A 19,549-nucleotide genomic window follows, 5' to 3' on the forward strand; every position below is an offset into this window, starting at 1 on the left:
TTTTTTTAAATAAAGAAAACAATATGTTTGTCATTTGGAAAGTTATGCAACAAATTATTTGATGTAAAATGCATTACTTTGAATTCACCACTAGGGATGGCAATTTATACCCAACTCGCGGATACCTGGTCCGATAAAGAATAGGGTCAGGTTTGGGTTTTTAAAAAAAAATCCCAAAACGGGTTTGGCCCGGGTCCGAGTTTTGGTAAAAACTCGGCCCGAACCTGGACCTGACTCGACCTGTTTAAACTTAAGTAAAATTACTAAAATACCTACCTATACATATATAACTTATATCAAACCCTAAGACCACTAACCCTATTTTCATTTCTTTGGTCTCTCTTTAGCTCAAGCCACCTCTCACTCTTAGTGCTTTCACCCTGTCTCATTTTCTCACAAGCCACACAATCTCAATCTCACTCTTACTCTCATTCACTCACCGACCCACCCTCACCTTCACTCTCATCACGTGGTGGTTGCTATTTTCCAGGGAGAAGCACGGAGGTTAGATCGGGTTGAGGTTAAGCCTGAGCTCTTGGTCGTGGCTGAAACCACCACCGATCATCGGAGATCTTGGTGGTCTGAGATAGAGAGAGGTTGAGTAGGAGTCCGAGATTGAAGAATGAAGATAGAGCCTTGGTGGACCGAGTTCTCCAATTTTATTTTTTTGGGTTTATGTCCTCTCTCAAATTTGTGAGTTTATGTGTTGTGATTCTGTGAACCTGTAAACACAAACTCACAGATTAGTGTTTGTAAGTTTGTGTATATGAATCTGTGAGTTTGTGTTTGTGATTCTGTGTTTGAAAGGGAAACTCTTTTTTTTTTTTTTTTAAATTTTATGGTTATGGATTAAGGCCTGTAGATAAGGCCCTGAAGTGGCTGGTGGAGCCCGTGGGGCCCAACGGGACTCGAAGGGGCGGGTTTGGATGTTAAAAAAAACTCATTTATTAAATGGGGCGGGTTCGGGTTTTGGGATTAGGCTCACGGGTCGGGTTCGGGCATAAAGAAACCCAGCCCGAACCCAACCCGTTGCCATTCCTATTCACCACTTATATCAAGAATGAACTTAGTTAAACTTATTAATACTTATTAAATAATTTAAAAATTATACAAATCTCCCCATTGCTAACTAAAACAAAATAACACAAAGATAAATAAAACAAATAAACAAGTTTTATTTTTACACAATATCAACATCCCAAAATATAAAACAAAATTACAAATGGCTTATTGGATAACTCATTTGACAAAGAATAAAAACATATAAGAAATTTACAATCTTGAAAATTAATTTTATAATCTATTATTAATTGTGATTGATACTCTATTTCAATTTGAGAATATATATTAAAGTTTGATTTTTTACTTATCTATACATGGTATATGTTTGTTCGTTTAAACTCTTTAAACCAAATTGTTTAACCTAATTTATTAACTAAGTAATTACTTAGAGTAATTATTCAGATCTAGGTTAAACACAAATAAATCATATCATGCAAAGATGCGGAAAAGTAAATAACACACGATATGATGACCCAAGAAAACCGATAAAACGAACCGTTTCAAGGTAAAAAATTGGGGAGGATTTGACCTAGCTATCCTTAAGGTAAAACAAATCCACTATAAGAGAATCAAAGTTTTTACGATTAGATTTAACCTTAAATCTATTACTACCTCATGTAGTAACTTACTGACACGACCACGTGCAAACTTTGAATTCACGAACTCCTTCTCTTCTTGGATTTGCACCACACAAGCACCCACGCTTGTGACTTTGAGATCTCACTCAAAGGTTTCAACAATACAAACTCTTTAGTTTGTGACTCCAAGACCAACCTTGAGGGTTTAGATTATCAGCAGTTGTTGATCTTGTTGTAGCAACTTCAGATCTACCGGATCTAATGATATATGAATGATTTCCGATAGTGACTTTGAAAGAGGAAGACACAATACCTTTTAGATCTCACAAGAGCACTTCCAAAGTCTCTCAAAAGTTCTGAAAACGTAGTTAGAGTTTTCCTTTATATACTAGAAGTGTTTCACTTGAAACCCAAAACATTTAAGTAGAGTTTAAGCTGAAATAGAATTCTGTAGAAATTTTATGTCTGAATTTTTGATCGGTTGGATTTCACTGAATTTGAATTCTTGTATGTTCTTGTAGCTTGAATGTTAAGCTGAAACATTTAACTCGTCTTTCTGCAGCTTGAATGTTCTTGTATTTTGACATGTAGTACATTGAGTATTGTCTAATAAACTCTATAAACTCTAAGATCTATACCTTGACAAGTTTGGTCTCACGGTTTGTCAGTTGTTATAAACTTTTAGAATCTAATAGTCTATTTTATGAATATCATATTATTGTTAAGCAATACACACTCTAGGAAATATTATAATTTATTTTGAAAAACTGTTTATTTTGGACATAAATTGTTAAAAAATAAGCCTAAGCATTCATAATTTATGCTAATTTGATACTTTGGTTTCAATATTTTTACACTTATGAATGTTTCTCACAGATGTCTAAAATTTTAAGTCTACATTTTTAACTCTACTGTAACTAGATTATCTTAACACGTACTTTGTTATTTGGTATCTAAAAATCTTTACTCATTATAGAATGCTCAACTATTCATCTTTCAATTGATTTGCATGCAGTTATGTCTTAATTATTTCCTTAAAGTTCACAACAAACAATTAAACAAATATTATCTTAATTTTATTATTTTTTTACCATTTTTTTTAAATGTTTCAAGTTGTGAGTTGGGCCGGGTTTATTTACAAAAAACACGGATCAGATCATAGGTCAACTCATTTTTGCTTCAGTTAAAAAAAAAAAATCAGATTTGGGTCGGGTATTTTTTGGGTTGGGTCAGGCCAGGTCGGATCGGGTTAGGTCATAAAAATTCTAAACCGTTTTACATCTCCCAAACCCAAAGTACCCCATTCGGGGCAAAAGGGGAAAACTGTAAAATATGTAAGGGCATATTTGGCAGAAGAAGAAGAAGAGGCAAAGGAGATAAGCGTGAGAGAGTGAGAGTGAGACTGGGAGAAGGAGAGAGATCGCGAGAGAGAGGAAACTGATTTTGGGTGCAAGTGATGCTATCAAAGCGCAGCGTTTGAGGTTAGGATTTTTACCATTTTTTCCCCCTCTCCTCGCCGTGTCCCTTACGCGTACGACACGGGCACGGCAGGCAAATTGCCGTGTCCCTGCTTTCTTGTTTATGGTTAACTGAGTTATTACCCCTTAAATAATTGGTGGGTTTTTCTTACATGCCTGTGTTTTTATCTTTTTTGTTGATATATGAGGTTCTTGAAATATGAGATAAACAATGTGGATGCACATATAGATATACACACAATTGTATATGGTACTATCAAATATGTCAATTTAGCTTGCAAGTTCTGTTTTTTTTTTTTTTTGGTTTTAGTTTATGAGTTATGACAACCTTAAATAATTTTTGGGTTTTGTTTACATGCCTGTGTTCTATTATAGGAAAGTTTTTTTTGTTTGGGGTGGATGGTTGAAGTGCTTGAGTAATGAGATAAATACTGAAGACAAGAAAAATGAGTATTGTGCCCAAGGAGACCATTGAGGTCATTGCACAAAGCATTGGGATTAACAACTTGTCTCCAGATGTTGCACTTGCTCTTGCTCCCGATGTGGAATATAGAATGCGTGAGATCATGCAGGTAGATTTCAGCTTTATGCAATATTATTAATATGAGTTTGTTTATCCACTGCTGTTTTGATACATGTAAGTGTGATTTACTAGGCTGCATTGCTTGGTTGTTCCTGGGCATTGTTTTTTTTTTTTCTTTTTGATATAGGAATTAGTATGTGTTTCTAATTGAGTAAGAAATCATCAAGTAATGGTTGGCTCTTCCATTTTTGTTGAAAGCATTTGCCATCATAAAGCTAAGTTAGATTCATTATTGATATCAAGTACATTTGAGCCAGTTTGTGAAAATGAATTAGTGATCCCGTTATAACAAAGTTGCGTGGCCTCAGATGTTTGTGTTTAGTGATTATATTGTATGGAGTGTTACTGTACAAGAAGCCTTGGGTGTTGTCTCTGAAATTCAAGTCAGAATAGCAAACATTTGGAATATGGTATAGATTTCATAGGAGTAAAATTGAAAAGAGAGGCATATTATACTGTCAAAGTGAGGCTAGTAATGTCAATATTGGAATTTAGGTTTCATTTCCCCCCCCCCCCCCCCCTCCATTTTACTTATAGTGTGAGGAGTTTTCTTACAGTTGGAGGAGATAACACAGTTATTTAAGGAAATAAAGTTACCGAAGACCTAGTAAAACTTCTTCTCACAAATTGCAGGAGGCCGTCAAATGCATGCGTCACTCTAAGAGAACAACATTGACAGCAGAGGATGTTGATGGTGCACTTAACTTGAGAAACGTTGAGGTTAGTCTTGCAGAATGATTAGAATGTAGGCTTTTGGCGCATATTAATATGTTGCTTTCTTATGACATTTTTTCATCTTTAAGATGCTTATAGTTTGCCCACAGATACACTTTCATTTTATAGAATTGCAAGGTGGCAAGACAGCTACAGCATGTTTAGTGCTTTGGTTTATTCTTCATAAGCAGATCCAAAGTTTATATATTGGTATTGCACTTTTTTGCAAGTTATTGTAAGGACAGTACATTCTTGTCAAATGTCTTAATTTTAGATGTATTTCTTCCAAAGTGTTAGTTAAAGTAAGAAGTGTATTTTGTAGGTTTTTTCATTTAGGGTTTTGGAGAGGGTGGGGGGTTGGGGTTGGGGTTGGGTCAGTCCTGTGTATCACCAAAATGTAATACTGCCTTTGTACACAGGCTTAAAGAACTTTTTAAAGTTGCATGACTAAGGCTACAAGCAAATAAATTGTAAATTCTATAATTACTCTAGCTAGTGCTTGTGATGCTGAATGAAATTATTGATGAATATGATAGCATAACTTTGTTAATTTTTATTTTCATTGTTTTAGAAAACTTCTTTTGTTCAATCTCATCTTGTTTAATCTTCTTGCATCAGCCAATATATGGCTTTGCCTCTGGGGGTCCTCTACGGTTCAAAAGAGCTATTGGACATAGGGATTTGTTTTACATAGATGACAAGGATTTGGATCTTAAAGATGTAAGGATTTTCTGGTAATTTTCATTGTCATTTCTGATTAATTGGGTGCAGCACCTTATAAGGTTTAGTAATTCTGTTTGACTTGTAGGTGATTGAGGCTCCTTTACCAAAAGCACCTCTTGATGCTGCCGTTCTTTGTCACTGGCTAGCCATTGAAGGTGTACAACCTGCTATTCCGGAAAATGCTTCTGTAGAAGGTTGGTATATGCATAGTTACAACTGGCAATCACAACATTGTTGGACTTGTTATTTTGACTAATTAGGATGTAACTTCGAGAAGTCATTGGTAGATGATTGATGGAGTGCAAACTAAGCATTTTACTGGGTTTATAGAGTCCCCTTCTATGTTTAACTTGTGTCAGGGGCTGGCATGCTTTTTACCCATTCATAGCACAAGATTTTTCATGAATGGTGTGATATGATGTGGTTTTTGGATGGATTGGGATCTGTGCTTTGTCTTGTGGGATTAGATCTACAAATTCAAATTAGAGAATGAGTCAGTTCGTCAATAAAAACTTTTTACCTGCACTTTTCTGTTCCTTGTCTGCAGTAATTACAGCTCCTTCTAATGTCAAAGATTATGAACAAAAGGACAATGGACTTCCTGTTGATATTAAATTACCAGTTAAGCACATATTGTCTAGGGAGCTTCAGGTATATGATATGTTATGTGCATTTTCAATTTATTCTTTATCTCATCCTGCAGTTTGTTAGGTGTCCTCTGTTGTTGTCTTTGCAGCTTTACTTTGACAAAATCACTGAGCTAACCATGAGTAGGTCAGATTCGGTCCTTTTTAAACAAGCATTAGTGAGTTTGGCAACAGACTCAGGACTTCATCCATTAGTTCCGTATTTCACATACTTTATAGCTGATGAGGTAAATACTCTGTATTATAGTATCAACAAAACTGATAGATGTAAATATTAGCCTTTTGTTGCTAATTCCACCTTTGAATTATCCAATATTTTCAGGTATCTCGTGGTTTAAGTGATTATTCCCTTCTGTTTGCTTTGATGCGTGTTGTGCGGAGTCTTCTTCAAAATCCTCATATTCACATAGAGCCTTATGTAAGTTTACCTCTGATTTAGTGGGGGAATTTGTTTATTATGTACATAAAGCTTAAATTTTGTTTAAATTGGGTATCATTATTAATCTCTACCTTGAGATTATTGGGTAGACCATTAGAGGGGGGGAGAAGGGGGCGGGGGGGGGGGGGGTAGTTCAAAAGAACAGTCCCATTAAACATGCATTTTAATGTGGATGTAGCATCTGTTGACCTGTTAGGCTGGCACTAGGTTTTTCAAAGAAGACCACCTAGACCGCAGCCACTGATTCAAATGAAACTGGCTTCTAACCAGTCATATTCCAGAATCTTCAGTCTATTTTGAAAGCATTTGACCTAATTATCTCTGGTGTGGATTAAAATTGGATTGTGAGTTTACAGCGGAAGGATTTTTATTTTTTATTTTAAAAAAAAGTGGAGCAAGAAGCAATGGTAGATCCAACAGGAATGAACATTCTGAAAGTTCAACAATGAAATTGAATTGCAGAAGGAGATATCTTTTCAGAGGACGAAAGCAGCATAACCTTCTTTTTTTGTGTGTGTGGATAAATAATAACTTTATTGAAGAAAGAGGAGAGGCTCTGTATACACAGGGTGTGTACACAAAGCTCTCTTAAAAAATTACAATGAAAAGAGTTTACACTCTAAAAAAGAAGCATAATAGTCAGAATGGCATTACTATCTGATTCCATATCGAATCTGTTAGATATTCCCAACTTCACGGGGTGGCTGCATGATTCCTTTGCCAATCAGGCACTATCTAGACTCTAGACCCACAACATCCGTCAAATGCTTGGCAACTATGTCTTTTCACACTGCCCCTACCCTCATCCTTTTTGGCCTTCTCAAAGTTTTGGCTCTTCAATGATAAAACCGCATTCTGTATATTCATAGACTTTCATTTTCAATGGCTGAGTAATTGTGGATTACCCTTCCTTTCCTTGGAAGAGTTTGTGGAAGCCTAAAGTTCCAACAAAGGTTAGTTTTTTCCTCTGGACAGCAGCATTGGGGAATATTGTAATTACTGATATCCTCTGGAAGTGGAGATGTGATAAATTTGTGTTGCAGATGGACTATTGATGATCTACTTCTCCATTGCACGTTTGTTGGAGAGCTTTGGACCATGGTATTTTTGTTGTTTGGGATTTATTGGGTTATGCTGAAAGGTGTTTGGAGCTTTCAGCCAGTTGGAATTTTGGAAAGGCAAGATCAGGAGGTGTGGTAATGTTGAGATTTGGAGCATGATCCCTCATTGCCTCATGGGTGGGGTATATGGTGGTTGAGGAATGCTCAGGCTTTCGAAGGTTGTCAAAGATCAGTGCATGACCTGAAACTCTATTTAAGTCTTTGTTTGAGTGGATAAATGCTTTGGGTTTTTTTTTTTTTTTTTTTTTTTTTGTTGCTTCTTTGCTTGACTTGCTTGATTGATGTACTTTTAGTGTTTAATTTTGGTGTACCTATTGTACACATTCTGTGTACTTGGGTGGTGCCCTTTCAGCTTCTTGAATGAAATTTTACTTAAATGTTTTTTTTTCAATAATACCAAAGAGATTGCCTCATTCAGATGCAGCAATTCCTCAATGAATTCAAGCAAATTTTGAGTTGAACACATTTCTAATATAACATATATGAATTCATCTTGTAAATTGTGTGAATGGTCTTTTATTGGTTTATCTAAGAGGGATTTCTTTTATTATTACAATAAAGATATGGATGTAGACATCAAAATTTTCTTGATGTATTTACAGTCATTTGATTGATCATGATCACATATTTGTGATCAAGTTAACTTATAACTGATGATGTATCAATAGCAGACAATGAACAAGTCTCAACCCAATGAAATCAAGCCACATGTCAAGCCTTTGAATTGTCCCCGATTCACATAAGAATGATGTGTCACAAGCCACGTAAAGCCATGCGGCAGTTTCAAATGAAGAGTCAGAAGAAAAGACTCATATGGAAGGTTCTTATTAAATGTAAGACCAAATTAAATTCAAATTTGAATTTAAATTCAAAATTTGTAATTAATTCTCAAATCTCAATAAATACTAAGAGAAAATTCCTAATTAAAGACCATTGGGCGGTCTATAAATAGAAGCTGCTAATATGAGAAAGGGGACAAACACTTAGAGAGAAAAATCATATAGACTACTTGACGTAGGACAAGGGGGAACAACAAAATCTGATTTAGAACACCAGGGGCAGATCTGGTATAACTTGGGTTTTGAAGGATTAGGGTTAGGTTTTGGTGGGGAATAGGCTAGAAAATAATAGGGGTTATAGGATTTTCAAAGGGGACAAGGATTAATAGGGTTTCAGAATGAAAACAAAGGTGAAAATCAAGAGTTGGATTGTTGTGAACAGTGATGTGAATAGCAAAATTAAAGAAAATAGATAAATTCTAGGCATCACATCTAGACTTCCTAAGCATCACACCTAGGCTTCCTTGGCATCACACCTTGGAGAAGGTTGCATCACACAAACCATAAGAAAGCTTCATAGCTCTTAAATTCTAAGAACATTAATTATTAACCAACTCAATAGAAAGTACTACAACTCTTTAAATAGAAAACTAATACCTAATCCTAGTTGAACTAGGATTTCTTAAAACCCTAATAAGACTTGGACTTGGACTCAGGCTTTTACTACTAAGCCCAACTAAATAACCAAACTTAAAATAAAGCCCAAAAGAAGATCTAATGGACTGTTAGCACAGTCCATTCCAGAATATTATGAAATTACAAAACTGCCCTTGATACATAAAATCAAATAAAATATAATAAATTTGTCTTCCTATTGCCTCCTGCATCACTACCAAAATAGAGAGTCATCTCTAAGTAAAAAAAAAAAAATGCTTTCTTTCTCATTCAAAACCAAGGCCACTTCCTACTTCAAATCAAAGTAGGGATTTTCCTTCAAGTTCCTTCAATTTGGTTCAAGACTAAGCTAACAGCCCTTGGCATCAAATCAAATATGTTCAACAATGCATTCAACATGGAGACATCAAGGCATGATCCAAGATCAAGCTTCATAGCTTTTTGGATCATAAATTTTCTTGGAGATCGAATCAGAGGAGTTTATTGTATTCTTTCATTGTAAAGAGTCATACAAAGAAATGTACCCACTTTCATATAAATCAATAAAAGTTGTTCATTTGTTACCCTATTTTGTGACTCTGATTTATTATTATGAAATTTGTGTGTACAATGTTTATGAAGGGTCTTATATTTGTGAATCTGAAAATTTTATTGGTTTTCTTGTCAGCTACACCAATTGATGCCTTCTGTGGTAACGTGCCTTGTTGCAAAAAGGTTGGGAAATAGGTTTGCAGATGACCACTGGGAACTTAGAGACTTCACAGCTAATCTGGTTGCTTCAATATGCAAAAGGTGAGATTTTCCCTTGTGTTATATGTTGAACATGTAAAGGAAGAGGCTTCCTTTCTGTACAGTTGTGATTACCTCTCTCATGATGATATGGTCGCAACAAGTATGTGATCAATATACTATTATTTCATGCATAATATTCAAAAGCATGTTATACTGGAAGACCCCCGTGTTTATGCATATTCCACTTTCTGCCAAGTTGGTTGATGTGACTAACATTGCAGTAGTGTTACATTCCAGTTCAATCTCCTTGTTTAAACTATTGGGCTGATGCCTTGGACATTCCCAGACCAAGATTTGGATCACTGACAAACCTGCTGCAACTTTTTATACCTATATATAAAGAAAGCAACCATTGTGACCAGATCAACACAAATTGTTCAAATGGATTATTTGGGGTTTCTGCCGCACATCTAAATAGTTTGAAAAGTAACTTAGCTATAACTTGACTTCACTCTAGGTGACCTGGACTGACCTGCCAATGGAATTGATTTGTCTCCTAATCCAATATGCCTGATTACAACTGTTCCGGTTATGAAAGTGTTACTCTGCATATTTACAAATAGAAAATTTCAATTTTTTCCCTGTTATTACATGGTCCATGCAGATACTTTATTGTAGATTTAACAAATTTTTTTTTTTTGGGGGTCAAATTCCATTGCAGATTTGGGCATGTTTATAACAATCTCCAGACACGTTTGACAAAAACTTTGCTCAATGCATTTTTGGACCCAAAACGGTCATTGACTCAACAGTATGGTGCAATTCAAGGCTTAGCAGCCTTAGGACCCAATGTGGTATTCTCAACTCCCATGCTCCTTTCAATTGAGGACGAAAACAAATCTTATTTACTATTAAATCCATGTTTGAAAGTAATTCACAGATTGTTGTCCATGCTTTATCTTTTAGAACCCAATTTAACTGATTAAGTTGTTGGCTTAAGATAAGCGGAGGGAGTGAAAAGAGGAATTAGACTTGTAGACGACAATGGAATAGAAGAGAGATTTAACTTTTGTCTTTGTTTGAATAAGATTTTTTGTGAAAAGAAGATTTAGTTCACACCTATCAAAAAGAAAAGAAGATTTAGTTCACATTATGTTTCATAACTCTTGTTCCTCTTGTTTATAGTTTCTATCTGAATCTCTGTAGACCTGCAATTTTTTTTTTTTTTTCCTATTTTCTCTAGTAACCATTTTCTATTTGAAACCAAAGAGATTTAAGATTTGTAATATCAGGAAGGAGGTTTCTTGGTCCAGTCTTGAGAAGTTCTCAATTTTCTAAAATTAATTTTTGTCTTTTGTTCAAATAAGATTTATCTTGAAAAGAGGATTTGGTTCACATGATTTTCTTTATGATTTTTCCTTTAACAGTTTTCCTTGCAACCCAATGAGAGATTTAAGATTTGGTAATATCAGGCAAGGAAGTTTATTGGTCCAGCATTAAGAAGTTCTCAATTTTGAACCCTAAAAATGATATTTGCAAGTAATCTCCCTCAGTCTCAGCATAGGGTTTCTTTTCCACTATGATTCAAATTGTATTTAGTGTTTCTTCCCAAATTCTTATACCAAAATTGGTTTAAGGAAAGTCACACAATACTTAATTCCATTTGCAATGAGGCTTTCACAGTCTAAACTCTAAAGTAACTTTCTTTGAGAAAAGTAAACATGAAAACCTGAGGCAATATCTGAACTCTCTCATTTGAGTCATTTTGTACCTTTTCTTTTTTCCCTCTTTATAGATGTGGGTGATTGTTATATATCTGAATCTATGTTATGTTTGAGTTTCTTCGTCGTATTTGTACTTATCTACAGGAATTTTGAGTTGTTTTTTATGCTTCTGTTCTTTACAAGTAGGTTCGCATTCTTATACTTCCAAATCTTGAGCCATATATGCGACTTCTTGAACCAGAGATGCTTCTTGAGAAGCAAAAGAATGAGATGAAGAGGAATGAAGCTTGGCGTGTTTATGGAGCCCTGCTGGTGAGATTCTCTTCTTATCCAATCCTTGTATGATTCTACATTGGTGGAAGTTTTAAGTTGGATTTGCATGGGTGTAATAAGACCTTGCTTTTGCCAGCATGCAGCAGGTCAATGTATATATGATCTGCTCAAGATGTTCCCACCTCTGACATCCCTGCCAGCACATGCAGTATGGAGGTCCAATGCAAGAGTTACTACCACAGTGCCAAGTAAGAAATATACTGATTTTTTTTATTGGCTTAAATTGAATAATCCATTTGAACTTACCTCAAGTGTTTACACTGGTAAATGTATGTAGGGTTTCGACTTTCAAGTGAACTGCAATTAGGGTAAGATTGTGTAAATGGTGTTTAAGATTTCTTTGGAATACTAGGATTGGGCACACATTTATGGTCACAAGTATGTTCAAGGGTCAGGTTGTTAGCTCTTAGCCACATGCATGTTATGTGCTTCTTACTCATAATAACATTTTGCCACCTTATGATGCAAAGGAAAGGTGTTTTGTAATGATTCTTCTATCGGGGGGGGGGGGGGGGGGGGGGTAAGAATTGGGGACTATTTCCACTGCAATTGATGAACCTACAATGAGCCCATAACAATGAGTAACATCTATAAAAAATGCTAAGCCATTAATCAATATGCCAACTCAGCTCTTAAAATCCAACTCTGCAAATCAAACAAAATTACAACCTTTGCCTCTCCCTCAATAACCCCCTCTCCCTCGGACACTCCACCGCATCCAAGTCCAGAATGATGAAATCTGGGGATGTGTTTCAGTGTGTAGATGCCTTGCTTGTTCCTTGCCATGTCAATTTTGGAGGTCGTGGCAGATATGGTGCCGTTTGAGGCCAAGAATGAGGCTTTGGTTTTGATGCAGGAGCATCTTCTAAGCTGTTTTAAGATGTCTTTGTTTGAGTTCTAGTTAGCAGCCTTAGCTGTTGAGAACAGTTAGTTACAACTATCTTTGTGTCCAAACAAGCGCCTTAAGGCAGTTAGCTTATATGGCAGTCATTCTTATTTGAATTAGTTAGTCTTGTTAATGAGTTAGTTACTTGTATTAGATGTAGCCAGTTTAACTTTAACACCTTTGTGTGCTTTTCTTTGGAACTTAGTGTTCTTGTAGAGGTGCCTAACCACCTACTAAATGTTCTAAGCAACCCTCATTGCTAAACAAGCCCAAAACAATTCAGCCTACGCACGTTCCCTACACTAGGTTTGGAAATGGCTAGGGGTGATAGATTGAGATGCGGATTTTGAAGCATGTCTGTTGTTGAAATTGATTGAGTAATTGAGGAAGGGGAGACTAAGAGGAATGGAAGGTCCCTGGATTCATTTATGAGCAGATTCATAGTTTGGTGGATTGGGGAAAGGTGGCTTTGTGGAGGAAAAGTGAGGTGAAAAGGCGTCCATTGCATTGATGAGAAGATTCATGGTTCATTTAATGTTTTTGCGGCAGCTTTGAGATGGTGAAGATTGAGGTCGAGATCTCTCCGCTCCAGCCTTGGACTTGATGGCACTGTGGTGGCATCTATGGGAGGGGGGGTTGTGGTGGGAGGTGCAAAGGTTGTAATTTTTTCAGATTTTCTGAGTTGAATTTTTAAGAGCTGAGTTGGCCTATTAATTACTGACTTAGCATTTTTTTATTGATGTGGCTTACTGTTATTCGCTCATTTCAAGACATCGTAGGTTCATCGATTGTAGGGGATATGATCCCGTAGAATTGGCTCTTGCTTTTAAAGGAAAAAAGGGGTTTGTGGTTTGGGTGGGGGGGGGGGAGTTTGTTACTCATGTTCAAGCGGAGAACTGCAAAATGCAGTATACCTGAACTGTTTTATTCTATTTCTGAGCAGGATCTACCTCTTTCAACTTTGGACTTAATATTTGATCAATATTCCTATAGTTGAGGTCATGCTATAACAGCTTTTTAACCCTTATTTAAATCACCAAGATAAACGCAAGGAGAGCATGGAGCACTTGGAAGAGCAGCCACCCCACAAGAAAACAGCAACTGATGGTCCAATTCTTCCAGTTTTTACCAATTCCTCTCCATCTCACATGGAAGGGATATCTGTAGTTCCAGTTCCTGGTGATTCTAACATGGGTCCATCCTCATCCTCTGGACAGACACCTAATGAGAGAGTTGATGGCATCGATAAGAGAGACAAAGGTGATAAACATACTCTGAAGAAGTCAGCTCTCCTCAATCAGATATGGAAAAATGACTTGGATTCTGGGCATCTCCTGGTATCGTTGCTTGAGCTGTTTGGTGAAGGTATTTTATCCTTCATTCCAGCTCCCGAGATGTCTTTGTTCTTGTGACCATTTGTACAAAGATGGAAGCTTCCATTTTTATGGTTATGTATATGGATTTGAAGATTGAATGATAGAGATCTCAAGATCAAAATTTCAGTAAAATTCTTCGAAATTTTTATGGCATTCATTGTTATTGTTGATCTTGATCATGTGTTAGATTATTTGGAATTTGGATGTGTTTGACAATATATGAGTAGTTGTAATTTTTAGAAATCCATGTTATGTAGTCATCCATGATAGTTACTGATCATAAATAACCATTGCACTAAGAAAGTGTGTTTATTTCCGTTACTACTATGATCTGAATTTAGGAAATAGGAGAACAAAACCTAAAATAAAACTGTTTCACTTGGTGAAAGTAATACATGGAGGATGCATTAGCATTAGGTATTTAGGTTGCAACAAACTTAAATGGTGGTCACCCTTGTCATTATGGACTCTCGGTCCACGGCCTTCTTGAGGAAGCTGTCCTCTTCAAGGACCATCTGAACTGGCAAGAACCCCATTCCATTAGCCATAGCAAGCATCATTTGCTTGGTTTCCCCTTTGAACTCCTCCAGATCAACTGTCCCATTAGAGTCATGATCAAACTGCATGAATAGGGAGTCATATACATGAGCAAGCTCAGCAGGATCTGGCTTCACATCAATGCCAAAGTGGGTCTCAAAGACCCTCAAACTCTGCAGCTCCTTCAACATCTCTGCATATGAGAGAAGGCCGTCATGGTCGGTGTCGAGGTTAGCAAAACGGTCACATATTGAGACATTAAATGCTTCTTCGTCTTCCACAAAGTTGAAGATGGTGGCAGCATCCAAGACTTCTACACTCATTTTTTTTCTTAGCCTTGAAATGAAAAGATAAAAGGTAACTTTGAACTTAAGAAGAATAAGAATATTTTGATTTTGAAGTTTTGATGAAAATGGTGGTGTCCTTCTCATATATATATATAACCATGTCTAGTGGCGTTAGATTGTTGAAATAGTGAATTGTGTACGCATTTATGCAGTTTCGAATACTCCCATGTTTTTAGCCCGTGGTTTCTCTTTGCCTTTGTTTTTGTGATTTCTTATGCAAATCGACCAATTTTGATGGTTCCGGGAGGCATCATCGTGCATGGTAGGCTAATGCCTTCTACTTTAATGGTAATATTTTGGTCTATGATGCAGTGTAAAGCCGATTATCATTATAATTATTTTTATGTAATGGAATATAAATGAAGGCTTTTGATTTTTAAATAATTTAGTTTAATGCAGCTTATCACATAAATTTTTGAAAGATAAAATTGATGTATAATACTTTAGGTGTTGTTCCTTAGGTTCCTTCTTAAGATTTTGACATGTGATCACTTAACTAAAAAATACACTTCCAATCTCATTAGAAAAAAGCCACATGACAGAATTTGAAGAGGGAAACCTTAAGAACAGCACTTAAATACTGTATTTAAGTCTTATCTCATTTTGAAACCTACATTTTTACACATCCTTCTGGTATATATATTTTAATTCGGTTTTTAGAATTACAGACAATACTAAATTATGTTAGTTTAAAATAATAATAACTCACTGCTTTTTGGGATAGAACAATCTAACATTAAAAAAAGGACAAAATTTAGATACAAAATTAGTTGTAACTTTAAGCTACCAACTTATTTAGTACCCGTTTGGGTACAGTTGAAATAGGCGCATTTTAGTGTCTGCATTTCCTTCTTTTTTTTTTTTGTTTGTTTGGAAAGGCGCATTTCAGCCCAAACATGTGGGTCTCGTGCATTGTTTATGGGACCCACAAACCTCTTTTTTAAGCAATTTTTTTATTAAAAATGGGTCTCACGGCACTATTCACATATTTAAAATTATTTTGCTACAATATTTTCAGTTTTTAGCAAAATAAGCGGTATCTAAACGCACCTTTAATATCTTTTTATTGGAGGTGAATTTTGACAAATCTGCCATTGGATTACATCTTCTTCTTATATCCTTCATACTTGCAAAATTTTAAAAAAATTAAAGATCAATAGCTGTGTCATCAATAAATTTTTTAAATTGCAAATTTTTGTAATTTAAAATTATGTACAAAATATAAGCTTACAGATCATATAGTAAATAATATCCGATTAATACAAAATTTAATGTATATTAAGAGCATAACGAATATGCAATTCAACTATTAGATTTTTAAAATATGTTGTAATATTTATTTTATTGAGTGAGTTTGTAGCCTTAAACTACAACCAATTTTGTAATTAAACTTTGTCTTCAAAAAAATTCTTATAAAATTAGGTTTGGTCTTCATTAAACAAGTTCTAACTAAAATAAGGATGCTCTTTTCGTATTTATTACTATTTAATAATTAACTTTGTATCACATATGGAACTTAGATCATATATCATGTAAGAAAGATGTTGCGTATATGTGCTCCATGAAATATCTATCACTAAGGTTTGATGCAAGAGGAACATCTGATTAAACTATTTTTGCACATTTCGAGTCATCGCTCTTTGATCGTACGGTGTGATAATTCCGATCCGGTCCTATTTTTTGAAATGGGTCTATGCAAGAAAAGGTAGGCTTGTATATTAATATTATTGTTTCCTCGTGAATCCATGGGCCTGTGTTAAAAATCCATTGGCTTAGTATGTCTCTAGAAAGTCAAAATCAAAAGGAAACGACTTTGAATGCATCCAAGAGGACCACCTTTAATACTTGGATCCTTGAGGTAGGTTTCGGGTCATAAACAAGGAAATCCACAGATCCTGTTTTGTAGTTTCATATATCCATCCCTAAAATTTATTTTTTTAATTATTGAAAATACTAAGCCTTTTGTCATTCTTTCTCTTTTCGTTAATTTTTATCTTAAGAGCTGGTGGTTTAGCCATGTTATGGAAACAAGAGGTTGATTTACATGTTTAAACCTATTCCCTCAATCATGCTGATGCTCATGTTATGACTGATCCGACTTCACCATGGAGAATTACTGGCTTTTATGACAGACCAGAGGAACATCGTAAACAAGAATCTTGGGGATATTTGAGAAATTTGAAGTCTAGAAGCTCATTACCGTGGCTGTGCATCGTTAATTTTTATCTTATTGAAATTTCTTTTTAAAATTTAGGGATTGGAATGGGATTCCCTTCCATTTAAATCCTCTAATTTTACTTAGATATAAGACATGGGACATTTAAAAAATCTTAACAATCTTGAAATATTCATGTAAACAATATAAAATCAATACGATCGACTTTTGGGACTATGTTTCAATTGTGGATTACTGGGACATGATGCCAAGGCTTGTACAAAGGAAAAACTAAGGGATGGTAGAGATAGTCCGTATGGGGACTGGTTGAGAGCAGGCTACTGAAAACAGGGTGACAAATTCAGATACAAACCACCTAGTCCACCAAGACGGAACGTGGGCGAGAATGATGTCAACCGAAATGCCAATTTACTGCCGCAACCACCACCTAACTCAGAACCAAGTACTTCAAGAGGTAAATTCGGTGAGCATGTAACGGTTATGGAGACTATGTAGCAACATGTAACTGCCCTTAGACATTGTTGGAATATTCCTTAATCCTTTGGGGGGCAGTTTGGATAACCGTGTTACTATGGTTTTAAATTGTGAAAAGGGGATAAATCAAGAAACCGAAATTTTTGAAGACAACCTGGTTAGTGTCCCTATCTTGTATGAGCAGCAGAGTTTGAATAAAAATATACCTTTTGCCAACAAAGTCCTAGTTGAGTCGGGCATGACTGACCAACAAAAACATGGCACGCCACAAGTCCGTAGGTGGAGAAAATTGAAAAACCCAAGGGTCACATACAAGGCTGAAACAAAGCAAATTGTTAGTGGGGTGGGGAATAAACGAAGGACCAAGGTGGAGACTAATGGAGATCAGAAACGTTCAAAGACTTTGAAGGATTTTTCAACAAGCACAACGGCGGAGGCTGAGTTTCAGCCCCGCCAAGCACAATGAAAATATTAAGTTGGAACTGCCGGGGGCTTGGAAACCTCCGTGCAGTTAGTGTCCTCTCTCACTTGGTGAGGGAAAAAGTTCCCAATAGTTTGTTTCTCATGGAAACAAAACAAATAGTAGATGAGATGTGAAGAATTCAAGCTAAATTACATTATCACTCTATGCTTTCAGTCCCATGTATTTGAAGAGCTGGTGGTTTAGCCATGTTATGGAAATAAAAGGTTGATTTACATGTTTAGACCTATTCCCTCAATCATATTGATGCTCATGTTATGACTGATCTGATTTCACCATGGAGAATTACTGGCTTTTATGGCAGACCAAAGGAACATCGTAAACAAGAATCTTGGGGATATTTGAGAAATTTGAAGTCTAGAAGCTCATTACCGTGGCTATGCATTGGAGATTATAATGAAATTTTATCCTCCAATGAAAAACAAGGGAGGATTGCAAGGTCAAACAGATTCATGGAGGAGTTCCAGAGTGTTTTGTTGCAGTGTGGATTAATTGATCTTGGCTTCAATGGCAATATCTTCAAATGGAGGAATGGAAGACTAGGAGAGGCCTTTGTTCAAGAGAGGCTAGACAGAGCATGTGCTACAATTGAATGGAGGGCTTTGTTCCCACATAGCAAGGTTACCCATCTTCAAGCATCCTATTCTGATCATGATCCAATAATGCTTACAACTAGTTTGGACACACAAGTGCCAAGCAGGAAAAAAGTTCCCAAGAGATTTGAAGAGAAGTGGGCAATGCATCCGGAATGTGAGGGAATTATTCATGAAGCTTGGAATGGTGCAAAATTTGTGGGTAGTCCGATGTACAGATTATTTGAAAAAATTAAGACAACCTGTATGGACTTGGTGAGATGGAGTAGACAATTGGGAAACTCCAAGACAAAGCTAGAAGAGAAGAAATTGGAATTAGAGCATCTTATGGCAATGAATAATGCAAATAATCTTGATGTGATCCAACAAGTTAAGGATGAGATAAATGCTTAATTACTACAAGAAGAATTATTTTGGAGGCAGAGATCTAGATCAATTTGGTCACCTGCAGGGGATAAAAATACAAAGTATTTTCATCAAAGAGCACGTTAGAGACGTAGGAAAAATCAGATCTCAGGTTTATTGGATGCTCACGGGGATGGTGTACTGTCGAAGCTGAAGTTGCAAGGGTGGCCGAAAATTACTTTCAAAAATTGTTCACTTCAGGTAATCCGACAAATCTGAATCTGGTTTTAAACTCAGTGGATAGAGTGGTTACTCCTGATATGAATCAAACACTGCTTCAACCATATACACCTGACGAAGTTAAGCGAGCTCTTTTTCACATGCACCCATCCAAATCACTCGGACCAGATGGTATGTCCTCTTTCTTTTTCCAAAAATACTGGCATGTTGTAGGCCATGATTTAACTGAAGCAGTGTTATCTGTCTTGCATTCTGGTCATATGCTCCATAAGATTAATTACACACATATTGCTCTAATACCCAAGAACAATGATCCAAAAAATGTCTTTGATTATCGGCCTATCAGTTTAGGCAATGTTGTATCTAAAGTTGTCTCAAAAGCCTTAGCCAATCGCCTAAAACTTATCTTGCCCAATGTTATATCAAACTCACAAAGTGCTTTTGTTCCTAACCGGTTAATAACTGATAATACTACTATAGCATTTGAAGTATTACACAGGATGAGG

General features: G+C 36.0%; 3 protein-coding genes across 7 annotated transcripts; 2 read left to right on the forward strand and 1 right to left on the reverse strand.

Moving 5' to 3' along the window:
* Positions 1–2,995: 2,995 nt before the first annotated feature.
* Positions 2,996–14,093, forward strand: LOC142640591 (transcription initiation factor TFIID subunit 6). 5 transcript variants are annotated; one of them, XM_075814761.1, is made up of 14 exons: positions 2,996–3,121; positions 3,494–3,690; positions 4,335–4,421; positions 5,034–5,135; positions 5,224–5,332; positions 5,686–5,789; positions 5,875–6,012; positions 6,108–6,203; positions 9,467–9,591; positions 10,253–10,385; positions 11,442–11,567; positions 11,665–11,776; positions 11,866–11,896; positions 13,418–14,093. In XM_075814761.1, exons 2-14 carry the CDS (start codon positions 3,565–3,567, stop codon positions 13,443–13,445), a joined length of 1,317 nt encoding a protein of 438 aa, XP_075670876.1. In that variant the 5' UTR covers positions 2,996–3,121; positions 3,494–3,564; the 3' UTR covers positions 13,446–14,093. The 5 variants fall into 5 exon arrangements, with proteins under 5 accessions (XP_075670876.1, XP_075670871.1, XP_075670873.1 ...); XM_075814756.1 differs by lacking the exon at positions 11,866–11,896 and having other exon boundaries at positions 13,516–14,093; XM_075814758.1 differs by lacking the exon at positions 11,866–11,896 and having other exon boundaries at positions 3,049–3,255; positions 13,516–14,093.
* Positions 14,094–14,287: 194 nt separating this feature from the next.
* LOC142639760 (uncharacterized) lies at positions 14,288–14,710 on the reverse strand. Its single transcript, XM_075813898.1, has one exon. The coding sequence runs from the start codon at positions 14,708–14,710 to the stop codon at positions 14,288–14,290; it is 423 nt and encodes a 140-aa protein (XP_075670013.1).
* A 3,412-nt stretch (positions 14,711–18,122) lies between these two features.
* Positions 18,123–18,851, forward strand: LOC142639761 (uncharacterized). Its single transcript, XM_075813899.1, has one exon. The coding sequence runs from the start codon at positions 18,123–18,125 to the stop codon at positions 18,849–18,851; it is 729 nt and encodes a 242-aa protein (XP_075670014.1).
* The last annotated feature ends 698 nt before the right edge of the window (positions 18,852–19,549 follow it).

Source organism: Castanea sativa, chromosome 6 (genome assembly GCF_040712315.1).
Source record: "Castanea sativa cultivar Marrone di Chiusa Pesio chromosome 6, ASM4071231v1".
Lineage (NCBI taxonomy): Eukaryota > Viridiplantae > Streptophyta > Magnoliopsida > Fagales > Fagaceae > Castanea > Castanea sativa.